The sequence below is a fragment of the Pipistrellus hanaki genome (genome assembly GCF_964339955.1).
Source record: "Pipistrellus hanaki genome assembly, chromosome: 2".
NCBI classification, from domain to species: Eukaryota; Metazoa; Chordata; class Mammalia; order Chiroptera; family Vespertilionidae; genus Pipistrellus; species Pipistrellus hanaki.
Window position 1 is genome coordinate 1,464,377 of NC_140504.1, and position 21,964 is coordinate 1,486,340.

Here is a 21,964-nt window from a genome sequence, read left to right on the forward strand (position 1 = left end):
GGACAGTGAGCTGCAGGCGTCTGCGGGGTGCAGCCAGCCCCCCATTACTCCCCTCTCCCCGCTCCCCAGTGCTCAGGACAGTCCTCTCCACAAACGCCAGCCCCAGATGCCCCCAGGGTCTAGTTTGTGAAAAATGAGTCAGCGGTAAATCCTCTGGCAGCTGCGGAGCCGCTGGCTCCACGTCCACAGGCTGAGGGGGAGGCGGGCGGGCCTGGCTGCAGCTCCTAACGGGGGGCAGGGGGGCCGGCACACAGCGAGAGAAATGCCCCCGGAGGCAGAGGCACGGTGCCCTCCACACCCAGCCCCCATGTCTGGCCGGAGCCGGAGGCGCGGCTCCCCGCTCAGCCAGCAGCTCCTGACGTTGGACGGACTCCTGGTCCCCTCCCCCCAGACCAGGAGGCAGGGCGTAGCCCGAGGCCCCTGCTGCCCCCCTTCCCTTGTCCCTGCCCCCCTCCAGGCCCCGCCGGCAGGACAGCAGGGTGGGTGGGTGCCCCGCAGACTGGGGAAGAGGGGCACTTGTGCCTTGGAGCTGAGAACTCGGAGGGTCTGGGAGCCAGTGAGGTTCTTGGCACCCCCACTCCCCGCCAGAGAACAGCGCTGCAGCCCTGGTGGGGTCCCTCCCTGGTGGGGCTCCCTGGCTGCCGGGCTGGCTGGCACCTCCTGCGCCTCCTCGATGCACAAGCTCAGGACAAACCGGGCCCCCACCTCCAGTCCCCACTCCGACAGTGACAGCCACAGCGACCGTGGACGGATGTCCCAGAGGCAGCCTGGGGACGGCGCTCGGCCACCTGAGCGCACGGTGCCATAGCCACAGCCTCTCCGCCCGCCCGCCTCTCCCATTCGTTCCCGGCAGGCAGCGCTGGGGCGACAGGGCGGGCACAGTGCCCACCTCCCCTGGGGCGGCGGGAAGTAGGCCAGCCTGCCTGCATTTTCGCACTTTTCAGCGCGGGGGTCTCGGAGGGAAAGGACCCCCAGCTCCCCAGCTCCGGTCAGACTCCCGGGCACAAGGCAGGGCTGCCCACAGCCTCTTCCAGGCAGCCCCCCAGCAGCTCACAGTGGAGGCTCCTGCCCGCCCTGGGCACCCACAGCCCCTCCTGCCCCCCGTGGGCACCCACAGCCCCTCCTGCCCACCCTGGGCACCCACAGCCCCTCCTGCCCCCCGTGGGCACCCACAGCCCCTCCTGCCCCCCGTGGGCACCCACAGCCCCTCCTGCCCCCCGTGGGCACCCACAGCCCCTCCTGCCCCCCACAGACACCCACAGCCCCTCCTGCCCCCCGTGGGCACCCACAGCCCCTCCTGCCCCCCACGGGCACCCACAGCCCCTCCTGCCCCCCACAGGCACCCACAGCCCCTCCTGCCCGCCCTGGGCACCCACAGGCCGCTCAGCATCCGAGCCTTGGGCCTTGGAGGCTGCTGTTGGCCGGGCCTCCCGCAGAGCGAGCCCCCAGTCTGGCCGGCAGAGCGGCAAAGCCGGGCCCCTCTGAGCCCCTCGGAGTTCTGAGGCCGCGGGAGGCCCCGGACCTGTATCCTCACAGCAGCCCCAGCGATGTGCCTCCACCCCCCACTCCTCCTCACCCCGCCCCCGGTCCCCACGCTGTGCCAAAGGCCTGGGCGCCCCGGAGACCGGGGCCCGTCTGCCCACACGTCCCCGCAGCCAGCCCGTCCCTGGAAGGCGGAAGGGGGCGGCTGGGGAAGGGGGCGCTCAGCTCTGAGCTGTGGAAGCCGGCGGCTCAGGCAGCCAAGTCCCTGCAGCTGCCGGAGGGCGGGAGGGACGGAGTGACCAGGTCAGGCGTGGCCGCTCTGGAGGCACGGCGGGAGGGCTGGCTGCGGGGTCGGCAGGCAGAGGTCACGGGGAAGGGTTCTAAGCCCGAGGAGCAGCGAGTGCGAAGGCCTGAGGGTGGACGGGCTCCTGGCCCCCCTCCCCCCCGCCCCTTCCCCGCAAGGACACCCCTCTCTGACTCTGGGCACCGTCCTCACAGCCACCCGCCCCAGGCCGGGGAGACTGGGGCCTCCGGGCGGCCCCTCACCTGCACCCCTGTGCCCCTGCCCTCCTCAGGGAGCCCACGCCTTCCCCTCCGGGGGGCGGCCACAGCAGGGCTGTTTCACCATGACCTTTCCGGTCGGTGCCAGCGCGCACCGCAGCCGGGGTGCTGTGGGCGGGGCGGGCACTGCCAGGCCCAGCCCAGGCTTCCCGCCCGGGCTCCACGGCTCAGCGGCCCCTGGGGGCCCCGGCCACGCGTGGGAAGGTGCACTGTACTCCCTGCCCCCCGGCGGCTGCGGGAGGGCAGAGGGGAGCAGGCCGCGGTACGGGGGGTCTGTCTCTGCTGGGGACGGTGACAGCCCAGGCCGGACTGGGGCCCAGTGCCTGACACCCTGAGGGGGTGGCAGGTGGTGTGTGGGCTGGGGTCCCGGGACCCCCACCACCCAGCCCTCGGGCGGCCCCTGGGCTCCGTGTCCCGCTGAAGCCGCTGGAGGCCCGGCTGGCAGTGCCCTGTGTCTGCCCCTCCGGGTGCCCATCCCCTCCCGCCTGGCAGCCCCTCTGACAGGGACGGCCGGGGTCCGAGCCCCAGGTGGGTCACATGGCCCTGAGCCCGGGCACCGCTCCGGGAGGCTCCTCCCGATGAGGCGGAGCTCCTGGGCCGGGCCCCCGCCACCGAGCAGCAGTGAGCATGGGCACCGCCCCGGGCCCTTCGCCAGGCCAGGGCCCCCACAGGCCGCAGCGCTCGGGGGGCGGACAGTCCGGGGTGGACAGTCCGGGGTGGACAGTGTCGTGGACAGTCCGGGGTGGACAGTGTGGTGGACAGTCTGGGTGGACAGAGTGGCAGTCCTGTGTGGACAGTCCGGGGTGGACAGTCCGGGGCGGACAGTCCGGGGTGGACAGTGTGGTGGACAGTCTGGGTGGACAATGGAGTGGACAGTCGGGTGGACAGTGCAGTGGGCAGTGTGTGGACAGTCCTGGTTGTCCCTCGTCCCACAGGCTCCTTCCTTCCCACGAGGCTGTGCTGTGGACGGGGAGGGACCTCCTGTGGTCAGTCTGCCCCCAGTCCCCTCGGTGGCCGAGGCCCTGCACAGCCTTTGGGTGGGGGGGGTGCTGTGTGAGAGACAAACCCAGGACAGACTCACGTTTCGTCCTCAGAGCCGCTGCCGTGTGGTTTGGGGGGGTGTCTCCCCTCGAGGGGGCCATGGCTCAGGCTGGCCCGTCCCAAAGGGGCAGCGTGCGGAGGGCGGGCGACAGGGGACCCAGTGCTCGCCCCCGGGGATGGTCCTCCCTGGGGCAGCGCCCTGCGGGCCAGGCTGGCGTTTGGGGGTGCGGCTGCCCGGCCCCCGCCTGCAGGGGTTCTGAGGGGCATTGGCTCCAGGCCACAGCCCCGGGCCCGCCGGCCGCGGCCACAGGGACAGACAGCCCAGCTCCCTGCTCTGCAGCCAGGGCCACAGCCCCGGGCCCGCCGGCCGTGGCCACAGGGACAGACAGCCCAGCTCCCTCTCTGCAGCCAGAGGCGGAGACAGCCGCCGCGCTCCGCCGTTCGGGCCTCTCAGCTGCACGCCCGCCGGTCCGGGCCGAACTGTGTCCCCCAAGTTCACATGCTGAACCCTCACGCTCAGTGCCTCCGAGGGGGCCGTACTGGAGACTGGCCATTGGACTGAGCCCCGTCCTGTCTCCGTCCCTGTAAGCAGGAGATTTGAGCACTGTTGTCATAGATCAGTGTTTCCCAAAGTGTGGTGCGCGCACCCCCAGGGGCACAGGAAGAGTTTGGTGGGGGTGCGCGTTGCACCGGAGTTCGGTGGGGATATGCCCTGCACCGTGCTTAGCTGCGCCTAATTCTACGTTCTCATGAGGACGAGGGGCACTCAGCATTATGAAAATTATAGAAGGGGTACCCATATGGCAAAAGTTTGGGAAACACTGTTAGATGTGGGAAGGAAGGCCACGTGGGGGAGGCCACGTGTGAGGGGAAGGCCACGTGGGGAGGCCACGTGAGGACTCGCAGAAACAGCGTGTCTGCCAGGAGGGGAGAGGCCTCTGAGGAAAGCAGACCTGCTGCACCATGACCTTGGACTTTCAGACTCCAGGCTGAGACAGCATTTGTGTCGTCCGAGTGCCAGACCGCGGAGCTTGTCACAGCCGGAGGGACTGAGACCCGCCCTCCCGGCCAGGCGGGCGCAGGGGCTGAGGGCGGGTGCCGTGGGCCAGACTCCGCTGCCAATAATTAACTGAGACTTGGGCACGTACTGACCGTCCCCGTGCCTCCGTTTCCTTTCTGCGCCCTGGGGACAGCTGTAGCCACCACACAGGGTCACTGGGGAAGGTCCCAGGAGGCCGTGCAGGCCCAGAGCTGGGTGGGGTGGGTGAGGGGCGCTCACACTGGCCACCAGGCTCCCTCCGCCCGGGCCGAAGGCGTGGGGACTTTTATGAGTTTGTTTGTTGCCGGGAAGCAGGCCTCAGAGCCTCCGGGAGCGAGCTTTGAGCTTCTTTTATGCTTTATTCTTCAGCGGGAACAGGAGGACGCCGTGCGGGGGCCGCGGGGGGCTGGGTCCGGGGGAGAGGGGGCGGTGAGAGGACCCTCTGAGGGCCCTGAGCTGGAGGGTGTCATTCCGGTGTTTCCGGGGCGTCACCACGGCAGGAGAACCACGGGCAGGCTGGGCCGTCTCACTGAGCAGCTCAGCCTGGGGCCGCCCGTGACCGGCCAGTGAGGGAGGGGATGTGACTTAGGACTCACCCGCTTCCCATCCACCCGTCACCCAGCGTCTGCTCCCTCCTCTGCTCTGCCGGGACCCCTGCCGGGACCTCCCGCCGCCCACCCCGCCCGCCATTGGCCTCTGGAAGGCCGGCTCCGGCCCTCCTGCTCCAGGACATTCCCAGAAGCCTCCAGTCACACTCCCGCCGCCTGGCACCCATCAGAAACGTCTCTCCTCTGGCACCCAGCTGCCTCTGCGCCCAAAGTACTGATGTACGGCCGCCGGCAAGGAGACCCCAATGCCGCAGGGGCGCGCACTGAGGCAGGAACACGGGAGCCAGGAAGGCACGCGTGGCCCCGGGAATTCCAGCGTCAGCCACGCAGCCACCAGCGCCACGCAGCCACGAGAACCACGCAGCCACCAGCACCACGCAGCCACCAGCGCCACGCAGCCACCAGCACCACGCAGCCACCAGCACCACGCAGCCACCAGCGCCACGCCTTCGGTGACGTGAAGATGGCGCTGACGGGAAACCACGCACTGGCTGGTCCCAGTCATTTCCTCCCCTTCTCGATCGCTCAGCGCCCCAGCCGTGTACAGGCTGGAGCGGGTGCTGGGCCCCCAGCTCCCGAGAGGCCTGGGGGTTTACCCTCTGCGGCCTCAGGGACCGACCAGAGTCCTGCTCAGTCCCCCCGAGGGGCCACCAGCCTGTCACCCAGGAGGGCCGCCTGCAGCTCAGAGGCCCCGCTCACGGGGACAGCGGGAACCCGGGCCCGGCCTGCGTCCCGCCCCCGGGGCCCCGGCCTCCTGCTCCGAGGCCGCCCAGCCCGAGGCCGTGTTAGGCCCATTCCCGGGCCGGGCTGGCCCGGGGGGGAACGCCTGAGGCAGAGATGGGGGCCGAGGCCCGGGCCCCGCAGTCAGGCCAACCTGGAGATGCCGTTATGTGGACGGAGCGGCAGGACCGATGTCCGCTGACGGGGCGGGCAGAGGGCGGCACGGGTCCTCAGCTTCCGCCTGGCTGGGCCCGGCCTCTGCTGCCCGCCGGCCCCGCCCCGGGAACAGCCCTCGCACCCTCACGCCGTGGGCAGCAGCCTCCGGTCCCCGTGACCTGGCCGGGCCCCGGGGACATGGCCCGGGGGCCCGAACCCGGCTGGACCTCCGGCTGCGGCTCCGGCTCCGAGCCCGGGACAGCACGCCGGCCGCTCGGCGCCTCAGGAGCTCCGGACCCAGCGCCTCCCTCGTCCTTCCTCCCGGGCAGCCAGGCCTTACGGCCCCGGCCCATCGCACCATCGCGCAGCCGCCTGGCCGGCCGGGCTGTCGCCGTCCAGTGGGGGCTGTTTCTCACCGGATGCGGGTGCATTGGGTGGGCAGCCCTGTCCCGGCACTGCAGGCCGCCTGCCTGACCTGGTCCAGCCACCGTGTGCCAGTGGCAGCTCTGGTCACATGGCCCCCAGGGCCACGCTCAGCCTGGGGCTGCGAGGGTGCAGTACCACCCGCACCCTGGCGGGGCAGCACTGCCTATACCTGTGGGAGGGCGGTGCCACTCTGTGGGGGCGGGGCCCACTGAACCCCAAGGTTCTCCGCCGTAAGCTCTGCAGCGGGGGCTCCTTTTCCGTCTGAATCCGCACAGTCAGCGCCAGGCTGGTGGGAGGGCACCGGCAAATACCGTGGAGCGAGTGAGTGAGAGCCAGGAACAAGCGTGAGGGCTGTGACCCTGCAAAACCGTGTGCACGCGTGTGCGTGTTGTGTGCCGTGTGCATGCATGTGTTGTGCGTGGTGTGTGTATGTATGTTGTGTGCAGTGTGCATATGTGTGTAGTTTTGTGTGCCGCGTGCTCACGTGTATTTTGTGTGCGGTATACATGTGTGTGTTTTGTGTGCGGTGTGTATGTTGTATTCAGTGTGCAGGTGTGTTTTTGGGGGCAGGAGTCCAGCGCCATCGCGTTCTCCAGGGGAAGCTGACGGACAGGACATGGAACAGGGTCAGCCAGGGCCCGCCTGCCCGGTGGGGGAGGGCCCGCGGGGAGGCAGGTCCTGAGAGCCGGGGCTCACGCCACCCCGTCCAGAGCTGCCTCCCGGCCACGGCCCGAAGGCCCCGTCCTGGGTGCGGGGTCACCGGCAGGAGAGGGTGTGAGGGCGGAGGCCTGAGCCTGCCCCCAGCTCGAGGCTGTTCCTGGGCCGCCCTGGGAGAGCGGCCGCGGGCCTGGCCGCTCCCTCCGGCCGCCGGGCGCAGGGGCAGCTGGTGGCCGTTCCCGTCACCACACCCGCGCGGGCAGGCAGAGCGGCCGCCGGCGGGCGGGCTCGCGGCTGCGGGAGGACCATCCACGGGGAGGACGGGCCTGACGAGGACGCTGTCCTGGCTGCTCCGGCCTCCCCGCCCGTCCCGCCCGGCCGCGGGGTGAGGCCCCCGCACTCCGGAGGGCGCTGGGCCGGGGCCGGGGCCCCGGGGCCTGGGAGCGCCCGGCGGGTCCCCCGGGCGGGGAGGCCTTTGCCAGGAACCCGGGGGCCGCCCGCCCGGAGGCGCCGTCCGCCTCACAGGCTCCGGCTCTCAGACGGGTCAGCTGAGCCGGCTCCGGGAGAGGGAGCCGGAGGGACCCGGGGCCAGAGCCGCCCCTCCCGCCCGCGGTCACGTGCGGACTCCCGGCCCCGGGCTAAGCACGGCCTGGTGGCCTGGCCTCCCGGCCACGCTGGGGCTGGCCCTGCCGGGGCTGGCCTGTGCCCCCGGCGCCCCTGAGGGGAGGAGGGGTGAGAACAAGTGAAATGGACGCCCACCCCGCCAGGGGGGCTCCGGGTCTCACACACCGGTTTCTGGGAGAACGAAGACCCGCGGATGGAGGGGGTGGCCCCCGGCTGGAAGCTTCTCCGAGAACAGAGCCCCCTCACGGCCCAGCGGCCGGGCAGCCTCTGCCCACAGCCCAGCCCTCCAGACCCAGCGAAGGGCCGAGGAGGCACCCCCAGCCCTCCCCGTCCCGGCCTGGCAGGGCAGCCCGTGTGCAGCGGGAGGGTCCGCTCTGCCTGCAGGCTCCTGCGGGTTCCGCTGGGCCCGGGCTGGCCTGGGGGACATGCACCCGCCTGGAGGGCCCCCGGGCCATCGGGGAGCAGCACGGGGTCACCATGTCCCACCTGCAGCGTGGGCCCAAAACCAGGGTCTAGAGCAGAGCTGGCAGGGGCAGAGCCGGCAGGGGCAGAGGCCGGCAGGGGCAGAGCCCGGGTGGGGCAGAGCCCGGCAGGGGCAGAGCTGGCAGGGGCAGGGCCGGCAGGGGCAGGGCCGGGTGGGGCAGGGCCGGCAGGGGCAGGGCCGGCAGGGGCAGGGCCGGCAGGGGCAGAGCCGGCTGGGGCAGGGCCGGGTGGGGCAGGGCCGGCAGGGGCAGGGCCGGCAGGGGCAGGGCCGGCTGGGGCAGGGCCGGCTGGGGCAGGGCCGGCAGGGGCAGGGCCGGCTGGGGCAGGGCCGGCAGGGGCAGGGCCGGCAGGGGCAGGGCCGGCTGGGGCAGGGCCGGCAGGGGCAGGGCCGGCAGGGGCAGAGCCCGGGTGGGGCAGGGCCGGCAGGGGCAGGGCCGGCAGGGGCAGGGCCGGCTGGGGCAGGGCCGGCAGGGGCAGGGCCGGCAGGGGCAGGGCCGGGTGGGGCAGGGCCGGCAGGGGCAGGGCCGGCAGGGGCAGGGCCGGCTGGGGCAGGGCCGGCTGGGGCAGGGCCGGCTGGGGCAGAGCCCGGCAGGGGCAGGGCCGGCAGGGGCAGGGCCGGCAGGGGCAGGGCCGGCAGGGGCAGAGCCGGCAGGGGCAGGGCCGGCAGGGGCAGAGCCGGCTGGGGCAGAGCCGACAGGGGCAGGGCTGGCAGGGGCAGGGCCGGGTGGGGCAGAGTGTCAGGTGGGCTCGGGCGTCACCACCGGCCAAGAGCGCGGGAGCCGTTTCCTCGCCTGCGAGTCGGAGACAAGTGGTCTCTGAGCTCGGACACGCCCACGCCGGCTCCCGCACGCCCGGCCCGGAGCCGCAGCCCCTCTCCCCACGCGACGCCGGTGGTTTGGGGGCAGCGGTGGGCCGCGGGGCCGGCCGGCGCGGAGTGTGACCGAGGACCACGCTGGTGGCCGGCCTGAGACAACGGGCACGGACCCTCGGGGCCGGACACGGGAGCCGCCGTCGGGCAGGCAGGCCGGCCTCCACGGGCCCCGGGAGAGTGTGTGCCAGGCGCTCCCGCGGCCGCCTGTGGGCGCCTGCTCGTCCGCCTCCGCCGTCCGGGCTGTCGGTCTGTCCGTCCTGTCGTCCTGCCCGGACGCGGGCGTGGGACGGGCCACGCGGACGCAGTGTGAGCTCCTCTGAGCTCCGGGCTGTCGGTCTGTCCGCCCTGTCGTCCCGCCCGGACGCGGGCGTGGGACGGGCCACGCGGACGCAGTGTGAGCTCCTCTGAGCTCCGGGCTGTCGGTCTGTCCGCCCTGTCGTCCCGCCCGGACGCGGGCGTGGGGCGGGCCACGCGGACGCAGTGTGAGCTCGCCGGCGACACCGTTTCCGAACACGGTCACCCACGGCGCCAGGCGGGGATGGGACTGTCTGTGGGGTCGGGGGCACACACGCAGCGCCCGGAGTGAGGCCACGGGCAGCAGCCTCGCTGGCCCTCGCCGGCCCCCGGACGTGACCGCTGTCGGCGTGTCTTGCAGGGTGCTCCGACCTCCACCTGCTGGACATGCTGACCCCCACAGAGCGGAAGCGGCAGGGCTACATCCACGAGCTCATCGTCACCGAGGAGAACTACGTCAGCGACCTGCAGCTGGTCACCGAGGTGTGTGTGCGTGTGTGTGTGTGTATGTGTGTGTGTGTGTGTGTGAGTGTGGTGTGTGTGCATGTGTGTGTGTGTGCGCGCGTGTGTGTGGCTGGTCACCGAGAGGCGGCGTGCGTGTGCGTGCGTGTGCGTGTGTGTGTGCGTGCGTGTGTGCGCGTGTGTGCGCGTGTGAGCGTGTGTGTGAGTGTGTGCGTGTGTGTGAGTGTGTGGTGTGTGCATGTGTGTGCGCGCGCGCGTGTGTGTGTGGCTGGTCACCGAGATGCGGCATGCGTGTGTGTGTGTGTGCATGTGCGTGTGCATGTGCGTGTGCGTGTGTGTGCGCGTGGGAGCGTGTGTGTGAGTGTGTGTGTGGCTGGTCACCGAGGTAACGGCCGTGCGTGTGTGCGTGTGTGTGTGAGTGTGTGTGTGCATGTGTGTGTGTGTGGCTGGTCACTGAGGTAATGGCTGTGCATGTGTGCGTGTGCGTGTGCGTGCGTGTGTGTGTGGCTGGTCACCGAGGTGCGGCGTGTGTGTGCACGTGTGTGCGCGTGTGTGCGCGTGTGTGTGCGCGTGTGAGTGTGTGTGAGTGTGTGTGTGGCTGGTCACCGAGGTAACAGCCGTGCTTGTGTGCGTGTGTGTGAGTGTGTGCGTGCGCATGTGCGTGTGCATGTATGTGTATGTGGGGAGTTTGGTCACTGAGGTAACAGCTGTGTGTGTGTGTGTGTGTGTGTGTGTGTGTGTGGTGCCCTGGCAGAGGGGGGGACGGGGGACCTGCAGCTGGTCACCGAGGTAACCTCTGTGTGTGTGTGGGGGGTGCCCTGGCAGAGGGGTCCCCACACCCTGTGCCCACGCCCTGTGCCCATGCCTTGTGTCCTGTGCCCTGTGCCCTGTGCCCACGCCATGGCGGCAGGTTGGACGGTGGGCGGATGGGTACCGGCCTCAGCTGTGCCCTGGGCGAGCAGGCTGGCCCTCCCCATCCAGGGCCCCCAGAAAGGCTCCCGGGCCCCCTCCGGGCAGGGCTCCGGCCGCCCGTCTGAAGCTGCTGTCTGTCCAGATCTTCCAGAAGCCCCTGATGGAGGCCGAGATGCTGACGGAGAAGGAGGGCGCCATGACCTTTGTGAACTGGAAGGAGCTGATCATGTGTAACGTCAAGCTGCTGAAGTAAGCCTGACCACTGCCTCCCCGCGGCCGCTGTCCGTGTGTCCATCCGTGTGTCCGTCCCGAGCCTGACCACTGCCTCCCCGCGGCCACTGTCTGTCCGTGTGTCCGTCCGTGTGTCCATCCCTCCGTCCGTCCGTGTGTCTGTCTGTCCTGAGCCTGACCGCCGCCTCCCCGTGGCTGCTGTCCATCCGTTCATCCGTGTGTCTGTCGGTGTGTCCCTCCGTCTGTCCATGTGTCCGTCCGTCCGTCCATGTGTCCATCCGGAGCCTGACCGCCGCCTCCCCGCAGCCGCTGTCTATCCGTGTGTCTGTCTGTCCGTGTGTTCGTCCGTCCGTCCATGTGTCCGTCCATCTGTCTGTGTGTCCATCCTGAGCCTGACAGCCCGCCTCCCCGCGGCCGCTGTCCGTCCGTCTGTCCGTCCGTCCGTCCCTGTGTCTGTCCTGCGTCCTGCCATGCGCGTGCCGCTTCCTCTGCCTGTGCTCACCTCGCCGCGAGGAGCACCCTCTCTCCTGCGGGCTCTCATGCTTTCCTACCCCGCCCCCCCTCCCCCCCGTTCAGGGCCCCCCAGCCTCGGTTGGCTGTGGGCCTAGGGTCTCCAGAGCCAGGCCACCCGCTCCGCTGGCTGCCTCCCTCTGGGCTTGGCCCCACCGCCCCCTCGGACCCGTGCCCACCGGCCAGTGTCTGTCTCCCGGGACAGTCCTGGCCCCGCAGGCGGAGACGGGGTCCTGGCCCGGGAGCCGGCCCGAGCGCTGCTGACAGCTTGTTCCCAGTGGTTGTCGGAGGCATGGCCAGGGGTAGGAGGCTGTGCTGGAGCCCGGCTCACTGCCCCCCGAGCCTCAGTTTACCCCCTGTACAGGCCCTCGCAGACACCGGCGGGCCCCGGCGGCCAGCGGGGAGCAGGCCCCCCTCCCTGCCCACATGCCCGGCCCGGGACCTGCCAGCCCGAGCGCCTGGTCCCGTGGTCAAAGCGGCTTTTCCTAAACGCCGGCCCTGTGCGTCCTCCCAGTCCACAGCCTGCCTCCTGGGTGTGTGTGTGGGGGGGGGGGAGGGCAGGGACGCAGAGAGGAGGCTCCGCGGGGACATGGGCAGCCTCTGCCCTCGGTGCTGGCGGCGGAGTCCCGCTGGGCGGGGGCGGGCAGGCTGCCACGGGACACCTGACTCTTCAGTCAGGCCCTGGCCTCTTTGCCCTCAGATTGTCAAAGAAAGAGACGACCACAATCCTGCTGACATGGCTCAGTGGTTGAGCATTGACCTATGAACCAGGAGGTCAGGGGTTCGATTCCCGGTCAGGGCACAGGCCCGAGTTGCTGGTTTGATCCCAGTCAGGGGCGAGCAGGAGGCAGTTGATCCATGATTCTCTTTCTTTTCTTTTCTTTTCTTTTCTTTTTTTAAATAATATATTTTATTGATTTTTTACAGAGAGGAAGGGAGAGAGATAGAGAGATAGAAACGTCGATGAGAGAGAAACATTGACCAGCTGCCTCCTGCACACCCCCAACCGGGGATGTGCCCACAACCAACGTACATGCCCCTGACCGGAATCGAACCTGGGACCTTTCAGTCCGCAGATCGACGCTCTGCCACTGAGCCAAGCCAGTTTCGGCCATGATTCTCTTTCATCATTAATGTTTCTCTCTCTCTTTCTTCCTCTCTCTCTGTAATCAGTAAAAACAGGATTTAAAAACAAAAACCAAAAAAACCAAAAACCAAACAAACAAAAAAAACACACACAACAACAATAGCTATCTGGTGTGAATGAATCAAAATTATACCTTTTTATTTTGTCAGATTGGCAAAAATATACTTTTTGGTGTGCCCAGGGTTGTGGTAATCAGTCCATGTGCCCTGAGAGGGAGAGGACGGTGGGAAATCTGCTCCAGAGGAAGGACCCAGGGCTTCCGAGGAAGACCCTCATTCCCTCCCTGAGGCGGGGGGAAAGGGGGGAGGAGAGGAAGGGGGCCTGGATCACTCGGACACAGACGCTGTTCCCGCCCCGAGGGTCCTTGAGCGCCACTCCACTCTGTGAGGAGGGACCACGGCGACACCCACCACACGCACGATCTCTTGTTGGGGCGCCTGGTGCATGGTCAGTGCTGGGCTGGGGCCTGTGGAGGGCGCTGCCTTCTCGCCTGGCACAAGGGGGTGAGGTGACCCCGGAACCTACCAGAACTGAGTGAAGGGCTGAGACAAGCTGTTTACAACAAACTCAGAGGTTTTCTTGGGAAAACACACCTGCAGGTTAAAGAGCCTTTTGCTTGGCAGATCCCCGTGGGGTGGGGAGGTGGTGGTGTGTCCCCAAGGAGTTGGCCCAGGGAGGCGTGGCTGGAGTGGCTCCCCAGGCCTTTCTGTGTCTTCCCTCCCTCCACCCATCCATTCATTTACCCATCAACCCACTCATCTATCCACCCACTCATCCATCCACCCATCCACCCACCCACCCACCCATCCATCCATCCATCCATCCACCCACTCATCCATCCATCCATTCATCCACCTATCCATCCACCCACCTATCCATCCACCCACCTATCCATCCACCCACCCACTCACCCACTCACCCATCCATCCATCCATCCATCCACCCACCCACTCACCCACTCACCCATCCATCCATCCATCCACCCACTCATCCATCCATCCATCCATCCACCCACCCACTCATCCATCCATCCATCCATCCATCCACCCACCCATTCATCCACCCACCCACCCATCCATCCATCCACCCACTCATCCATCCATCCATCCATCCATCCACCCACTCATCCATCCATCCATCCATCCATCCACCCACTCATCCATCCACCCATCCATCCATTCATCCACCCACCCATCCACCTACCCATCCACCCACCCACCCATCGATGCATCCACGCAGACAGCGGAGGGCGGGCCTCACCTCTGTCTCCACGCAGAGCTCTGCGAGTCCGCAAGAAGCTGTCGGGGGAGCGGATGCCGGTGAAGATGGTCGGGGACATCCTGACGGCCCAGCTGCCGCACATGCAGCCCTACATCCGCTTCTGCAGCTGCCAGCTCAGCGGCGCCGCCCTCATCCAGCAGAAGACGGACGAGGCCCCCGACTTCAAGGACTTCGTCAAGGTCAGCAGCCAGCGGGCGGACCTGCCCCAGCGCCATGGGCCCCTGGTGCGCCAGGAGCCGATTCAATGCCAAGCTCTGCCACAGGCCAGCCGGCCCAGGTCCTGGCGAACAATAGGGGGCGCCAGCGTGCAGGTGTGGCTGACCAGTGCGGTGGGGGGGGCTCGGAGAGCTGGAGAGGGCCAGGTCGCGGACCCCCATGCCCAGCCCGGCGGGGCACCCGGCTCCCGGCGCCCTCACCTCACGGTGCTCCCCGCAGAGGCTGGCCATGGACCCGCGCTGCAAGGGCATGCCGCTCTCCAGCTTCATCCTGAAGCCCATGCAGCGCGTGACCCGCTACCCCCTCATCATCAAGAACGTGAGTGCCCCTCCGCCCGCACCCGGGACGGTCCCCCCCCCGGGACGATCCTCCCCGCCCCCGCCTGCCCCCTCCCGCCGGGACGATCCTCTCCCAGCCAGGCACGGCAGCCGCCTGCCCCGCTGTCCGGGGGGAGGGGAGGGCCTGCCCCGCTGTCCGGGGGGAGGGGGAGGGGAGGGCCGGCCCCGCTGTCCGGGGGGAGGGGGAGGGGAGGGCCGGCCCCCCTGTCCGGGGGGAGGGGGAGGGGAGGGCCGGCCCCCCTGTCCGGGGGGAGGGGAGGGCCGGCCCCGCTGTCCGGGGGGAGGGGGAGGGGAGGGCCTGCCCCCCTGTCCGGAGGTGGGAGGGAGGTCAGGCACCTGTGCTGTCCATCGGAAAGAGCAGCTGTTTATCCGGAAAGAGCTAATAATACCGACCTCCAGCCGGGCCACCAAGGGGCTTTGACCTTGAACGTGGGAAGTGAGAGCTGGGGCCTTGATTCTGTCCCAGTGCCGGCTCGGTGTCACTCCCTCCCACCCCAAGTGCAAGTAACGGGCACCCCATCGCCCCGACCCCACGGGCCCTGCCGGGAGGAGGGAGCAGCTGCACGCCCTGTCCTCCCGCGTGGCTCCTCCGCGTCCCGGCCTCAGCACAGCGCCCTGGCGCCCCCCCACCCCCACGCCGTGCCCGGCCCCCGCAGATCCTGGAGAACACCCCCGAGAACCACCCCGACCACAGCCACCTGCGGCTCGCCCTGGAGAAGGCGGAGGAGCTGTGCTCGCAGGTGAACGAGGGCGTGCGGGAGAAGGAGAACTCCGACCGCCTGGAGTGGATCCAGGCCCACGTGCAGTGCGAGGGCCTGTCCGAGGTGAGCCCCTGGGGGGGGGGGCAGTCCCCGGCCCCACGGACCCCGGCACCAGCCCTCCGGGCACAGGCCGTGGACCGCCATCCAGCCCACAGCCCCAGCTGCTCCCAACGTGCTGTGGACCCTCCACTGAGTTCAAATTCCGTTACTGCCTTTTCCGTTTCCGACAGCTCTATTCATGTCCTCCGATTTGCTGGTTTCTTTCTAGTGTCTTATTCCTCACTCCTCCTTCATTTCCCAACACGTTTTACACACAAACCCCGTGTCTGCGTCATGGCTCTCTCTGTCCGCTGTCTGCCAACCCCCAGCGCACAGGCAGGCTCCTGGTCTGGCTGTGACTTTTGATTGTGGGCTCAGTGTGAATGGGATTTTATCCTAGGGATCCTGGCGGTCAGGGAGCTCTGGAGAGCCTCGCCCTGAGGGCTGCTGGGTGGAGCATCGCCCCAAGGCCCGGATGTGACACCTGGGGGGGCCCCGGGACACTTGCCGGGATCGTATTGCTGCCGGGGCACGGCGGGGCCTCCCTCTCCCTCAGCCTCCCCGCTGCCTCTAAAGCAGGGGTCTTCAAACTACGGCCCGCGGGCCACATGCGGCCCACAGAGGAGTCTGATCCGGCCCGCCAAGTTTTTTGGGCAGTGAGCGCAGCCGAGGTGTTACAGTAGGAATTAGTAGTTCATATAGTCTGGCCCTCCAGCTCTCTGAGGGACTGTGATCTGGCCCCCACTTTAAAAAGTTTGAGGACCCCTGCAAGGGAGGCCGTAGTGAGGTTGTTCTTGCCTCAGGCTTCCTCTGCCCCTTCACCTGCTCACAGGAGATGATAGAGCCACTGGGTGATAGAGCATGAGATGATAGAGCCGGGATAAAAGAGCCTGTGTGAGAGAGTGTGAGTGATAGAGCTGGGGGTGTGTGGTGATAGAGCATGAGATGATAGAGCCAGGGATGATAGAGCCATGGGCTGATAGAGTGTGTGATAGAGTAGAAGATGATAGAGCCTGGTGGGATGATAGAGCCAGTTGGGGGTGATGGAGCCAGGTGGGGATGGTAGAGCCCGGTGGGGGTGATGGAGCTAGCTGCATTTTAGCACTCGGGCCATCTCTAAGGCTTGGGAAGCAGCAGGAGGAAGTTGTACTCTTCACATCTCAGCACCGGAGAGCTGGATGCGGTGGATTCACACTAACGCAGTGTTTGTCCTGTGCGTGCGGCATCACTCAGCACCCTGAGCTCTGCATCGCCGCAGGTCCTCCGGGCAGTCCTCTAAATGGTTTTACACTGAATTCGCTGGGGTGACGTTGGTTAATGAGGTCACGCAGGCTTCAGGGTACCATTCTGTGATCCTCATCTGCAATCGCCTTGTGTGCCACCACCGCAGTCAGGTGTCCTGTCACCATCTGGCTGACCCCGCCACCCTTGCCTCCCCCTCCGGGCCCTCCCCAGGCCCTCCTCCGGACCCTCCCCCGGGCCCTCCCCCGGGCCCTCCCCGGCCCCTCCCCCGGGCCCTCCCCCGGGCCCTCCCCCGGGCCCTCCCCGGCCCCTCCCCCGGGCCCTCCCCGGCCCCTCCCCCGGGCCCTCCCCCGGGCCCTCCCCCGGGCCCTCCCCCGGCCCCTCCCCCAGCCCCTCCCCCAGGCCCTCCCCCGGCCCTCCCCCGGGCCCTCCCCCGGCCCCTCCCCCGGGCCCTCCCCGGCCCCTCCCCCGGGCCCTCCCCCGGGCCCCTCCCCCGGGCCCTCCCTCAGCCCTCCCCCGGGCCCTCCCCCAGCCCCTCCCCAGCCCCTCCCCAGCCCCTCCCCCGGGCCCTCCCCCGGGCCCTCCCCCGGGCCCTCCCCCGGGCCCTCCCCCGGCCCCTCCCCCGGGCCCTCCCCCAGCCCCTCCCCAGCCCCTCCCCCGGCCCCTCCCCCGGGCCCTCCCCCAGCCCTCCCCCGGGCCCTCCCCCGGGCCCTCCCTCAGCCCTCCCCCGGGCCCTCCCCCAGCCCCTCCCCAGCCCCTCCCCCGGCCCCTCCCCCGGGCCCTCCCCCAGCCCTCCCCCGGGCCCTCCCTCAGCCCTCCCCCGGGCCCTCCCTCAGCCCTCCCCCGGGCCCTCCCCCGGGCCCTCCCCCGGCCCTCCCCCAGCCCTCCCCCGGGCCCTCCCCCGGCCCTGCACTGCACTGACGAGCTTCCGTTTGTCATGTTTGTGCATTTGTGGCTTTAGGGCTTATATCCCACTCCTGAGTGAGATCCTGTGGCTCTTCACGTTTCCTGTCCGGCTTGTTTCACTCAGCGCGACATTCCCTTTTTAAATCCATTTTTATTTTGCCTTTGTTGTTGATGTCAGAGAGGAAAGGAGAGGGAGAGAGAGAGAAACGTCAACAGTGAGAGAGAACCATGGATCGGCTGCCTCCTGCACACCCCCCACTGGGGATGGAGCCCATAACCCGGGCCTGTGCCCTGCCGGGAGTGGAACCCTGACCTCCTGGCTCCATGCGGCACAATAACCTCCCGGTCTTTCCGGCCCAGACCGGACGCAGGCCGTGCTTCGGCGGCAGGACCTCTGCCTCCCCGGCCTCACCCTCCCGCCTCCCCGGCCTCACCCTCCCGCCTCCCCGGCCTCACCGTCCCGCCTCCCCGGCCTCACCCTCCCGCCTCCCCGGCCTCACCCTCCCGCCTCCCCGGCCTCACCCTCCCGCCTCTCTGCTCTGTCTTCCTCCCTCAGCAACTGGTGTTCAACTCGGTGACCAACTGCCTGGGGCCGCGCAAGTTCCTGCACAGCGGCAAGCTGTACAAGGCCAAGAGCAGCAAGGAGCTGTACGGCTTCCTGTGCAACGACTTCCTGCTGCTCACGCAGGTGGCCAAGCCGCTGGGCTCCACGGGCACCGACAAGGTCTTCAGCCCCAAGTCCAACCTGCAGTACAAGATGTACAAGACGGTGAGTGCCGGGCGGGGTCCACGGAGCGGCCGGAGGGCCGGGCGGGGAAAGGGGGTCCACGGAGCGGCCGGAGGGCCGGGCGGGGAGAGGGGGTCCACGGAGCGGCCGGAGGGCCGGGCGGGGAGAGGGGGTCCACGGAGCGGCCGGAGGGCCGGGCGGGGAGAGGGGGTCCACGGAGCGGCCGGAGGGCCGGGCGGGGAGAGGGGGTCCACGGAGCGTCCGGGGGGCCGGGCGGGGAGAGGGGGTCCACGGAGCGTCCGGGGGGCCGGGCGGGGAGAGGGGGTCCACGGAGCGTCCGGGGGGCCGGGCGGGGAGAGGGGGTCCACGGAGCGTCCGGGGGGCCGGGCGGGGAGAGGGGGCCCCACGGAGCGTCCGGGGGGCCGGGCGGGGAGAGGGGGTCCACGGAGCGTCCGGGGGGCCAGGGCGGGGAGGGGCGGTGGCCGGGGTCAGGGTGACTGCACGGCCACTTCCGGGCAGGCATGTCCGGCTTCGGAGCTTCTCTTTCCTGACCGTCACAGAAATTGTGTTGTTTTTAAAAAATATATTTTTATTGATTTCAGAGAAGAATTGAGAGGGAGAAGGAGAGAGAAACAACAATGATGAGAGAGAACCATGGACCACTGCCTCCTGCACGCCCCACACTGGGGATGGAGCCCGTAACCTGGGCCTGTGCCCTGACGGGGAATCGAACCCTGAACTCCCGGTTCCTAGGTCAATGCTCAGCCACGGAGCTGCACCGGCCGGGCTGAGTTGGCTTTTTAATAAATTGAAGGCCAGAACCTCCGGCAGAAAGGGTTCTGGGTCCCTGCTCCCAGGAGGCAGCGTCAGGGCGATGGTGAGCACTGCCAGCTGCCCCGCGGGTCCCCAGACCTGACGCACCTGCCCTGGCGGGGCTCAGGGTCCCGTGTGCAGACGAGTGTGCCCGGAGAGGTCCTCCCGCTCCCAGCACCCCCGGGTCCCCTCCCAACTGCCCAGGCAGCCGGACACCTCCGTGCCCCTGTCCCAGCCGCTCAGACCGGCCCTGGTGGGGGTCCCCGCCGCGGTGCTGGTGGCCATTGCCCGGGACAGTTTCCTCTGACACCCGTGGGGCGTCTGAGCGGTGTTCTCTCCGGAGCAGCAGTGAGCCTGGTTTATAAACAGAGCAACGCGCACACCCAGCTCTCCCCCAGCCACTGCGCCAGGAGGTCACAGTTCGATTCCGGTCAGGGAACGGGCCCAGGCCACGGGCTCCATCCCCAGAAGGGGGCGTGCAGGAGGCAGCCGGTCTGTGATTCTCTCTTATCATTGGTGTTTCCATCTCTCTCCCTTCCTCTCTGAAATCAATAAAAATATGTTCTTAAAAATATCTGCGAAATGGGGAGTCTCATATTTGTAATTTGCTGCCTGTGAAAGTTGATGTTAACACACTAACACTCACACACACTCACACACACACTCACACACACACTCATACACTCACACACACATACACACACACACACTCTCTCACACACACACACACACACTCACACACGCACACTCACATACACACACACTCACACACACACATAGACACGCACACACAGAGAGACACACAGACACACACACATACACACAGACACACACACTCACGCACACACACACACTCACACACACACTCACGCACACTCACACACACACACTCACACACTCACACACACTCACACACACACACAGACAGACACACACACACACATAGACACGCACACACAGAGAGACACACAGACACACACACACACACACACACACACTCTCACACTCACACACACACTCGGCGCTCACTGGAGCACGCGTGCCGTCTGGTTTCCGTAAAGCTGTGCGTTATCTTCCAGCCCATCTTCCTGAACGAGGTTCTAGTGAAGCTGCCCACCGACCCGTCTGGGGACGAGCCCATCTTCCACATCTCCCACATCGACCGCGTGTACACGCTCCGCGCGGAGAGCATCAACGAGAGGTGAGCCCGCCGCCTCCAGCCGGCTCCGGCCGCGGCAGCACCCGTGGGCACTAATAACCGGCAGGCCCCGCACTGCCCACCCCCCCCCCTGAGCCACAGCCCCTCGGGCACTAATCACCGGCAGGCCCCGCACTGCCCACCCCCCCCCCTGAGCCACAGCCCCTCGGGCACTAATCACCGGCAGGCCCCGCACTGCCCACCCCCCCCCCTGAGCCACAGCCCCTCGGGCACTAATCACCGGCAGGCCCCGCACTGCCCACCCCCCCCCCTGAGCCACAGCCCCTCGGGCACTAATCACCGGCAGGCCCCGCACTGCCCACCCCTGAGCCACAGCCCCGTGGGCACTAATCACCGGCAGGCCCCAGGGGCTGCGGGATAACAGCTCCCCCCCAGCCGGCTCCTGTGGTCCGGGAGCTGCGGGCACTTGGCTGCGGGTCTGCCTGGAGCCAGAGGACACAGACCGGTCTCCGGGCAGAGCGGACACCGGCCAGAGCGTTCCGGGAGCGTGTGTGCCCCGAGGAAACGGGCGGGTTCTGTGCAGGGAGCGTGTGTAACACGCGGAAACGGGCCGGTTCCGTGCAGGGAGCGTGTGTGCCACGTGGAATTGGGCTGGTTCCGTGCAGGGAGCGTGTGTGCCACGTGGAATCGGGCTGGTTTCGTGCAGGGAGTGTGTGTAACACGCGGAAACGGGCCGGTTCCGTGCAGGGAGCGTGTGTGCCACGTGGAATTGGGCTGGTTCCGTGCAGGGAGCGTGTGTGCCACGTGAAAATGGGCGGGTTCCGTGCAGGGAGTGTGTGTGCCATGAGGAGACGGGCCGGTTCCATGCAGGGAGTGTGTGTGCCATGAGGAGACGGGCCGGTTCCGTGCAGGGAGCGTGTGTGCCATGAGGAGACTGGTGGGTTCCGTGCAGGGAGCGTGTGTGCCATGAGGAGACGGGCCGGTTCCGTGCAGGGAGCGTGTGTGCCATGAGGAGACTGGCGGGTTCCGTGCAGGGGGCGTGTGTGCCATGAGGAGACTGGCGGGTTCCGTGCAGGGAGCGTGTGTGCCATGAGGAGACGGGCCGGTTCCGTGCAGGGAGCGTGTGTGCCATGAGGAGAGGCCGGTTCCGTGCAGGGAGCATGTGTGCCATGAGGAGACTGGCGGGTTCCGTGCAGGGGGCGTGTGTGCCATGAGGAGAGGCGGGTTCCGTGCAGGGAGCGTGTGTGCCATGAGGAGAGGCGGGTTCCGTGCAGGGAGCGTGTGTGCCATGAGGAGACGGGCCGGTTCCGTGCAGGGAGCATGTGTGCCATGAGGAGACTGGCGGGTTCCGTGCAGGGGGCGTGTGTGCCATGAGGAGAGGCGGGTTCCGTGCAGGGAGCGTGTGTGCCATGAGGAGAGGCGGGTTCCGTGCAGGGAGCATGTGTGCCATGAGGAGACTGGCGGGTTCCGTGCAGGGGGCGTGTGTGCCATGAGGAGAGGCGGGTTCCGTGCAGGGAGCGTGTGTGCCATGAGGAGAGGCGGGTTCCGTGCAGGGAGCGTGTGTGCCATGAGGAGACGGGCCGGTTCCGTGCAGGGGGCGTGTGTGCCATGCACCTGGGAAGGCCCTCTTCCCGGACGGAGGCTGAGCCCGCGCCCCCGCGGGCCTGGAGCCAGCGTGCGATGCTCCCGGGAAGGAGGGCGGGCAGGCGGTGCGGGCCACGTCGCCCAGGGAGCGTCCAGGACGCGGTTCCGCCCACGGCCATGGGTGTAGGGACACCGAACGCGCCCTCGGGCCTTGCTGGCTAAGGGCAGGCTGACTGACTGACGTCACGCGACGTGAGCAGAATGCTCCCCAGCACTCAGTGCCGCTGGCCCGAGGCCCTGAGCCGGAGCTGCGTTTGCACAGCGGAGCCTCTCCGCCCGCCCCAGCTCCCCCCTCTCCCTCCAGGACGGCCTGGGTGCAGAAGATCAAGGCAGCCTCTGAGCTCTACATCGAGACGGAGAAGAAGAAGCGGGAGAAGGCGTACCTGGGTGAGGCTCCCGCCGCCGGGCCCTGTGGGCGGGGGGCGGCTGGGAGCTGAGGGTGCGCCTGGGGGGTGGGGGGGCTGAGAAGGAGGTGGGGAGGAGAGGGGTGGGGTGCAGGATGGGGATCAGCGAACTCCAGGAGCCAGAAGCAGAGTTTAAGGGAGGAGAAGGGCCCTGCAGGGGGAGGGACCAGCAGGCGGGTGGGCGAACAGGTGGGCGGGCGGACGGGCGGG

General features: G+C 68.4%; 1 protein-coding gene across 1 annotated transcript in view; it reads left to right on the top strand.

The window, feature by feature from the left end:
• Positions 1-21,964, top strand: part of ITSN1 (intersectin 1) — a 122,815-nt gene that overhangs the window by 98,939 nt on the left and 1,912 nt on the right. Inside the window, exons 29-36 of the mRNA XM_084873583.1 lie at positions 9,324-9,445; positions 10,479-10,585; positions 13,501-13,684; positions 13,941-14,039; positions 14,716-14,883; positions 17,564-17,776; positions 19,627-19,748; positions 21,655-21,737. Of these exons, the coding sequence (XP_084729709.1) occupies positions 9,324-9,445; positions 10,479-10,585; positions 13,501-13,684; positions 13,941-14,039; positions 14,716-14,883; positions 17,564-17,776; positions 19,627-19,748; positions 21,655-21,737 (1,098 nt within the window). The remainder of the gene's footprint in view (positions 1-9,323; positions 9,446-10,478; positions 10,586-13,500; positions 13,685-13,940; positions 14,040-14,715; positions 14,884-17,563; positions 17,777-19,626; positions 19,749-21,654; positions 21,738-21,964) is intronic.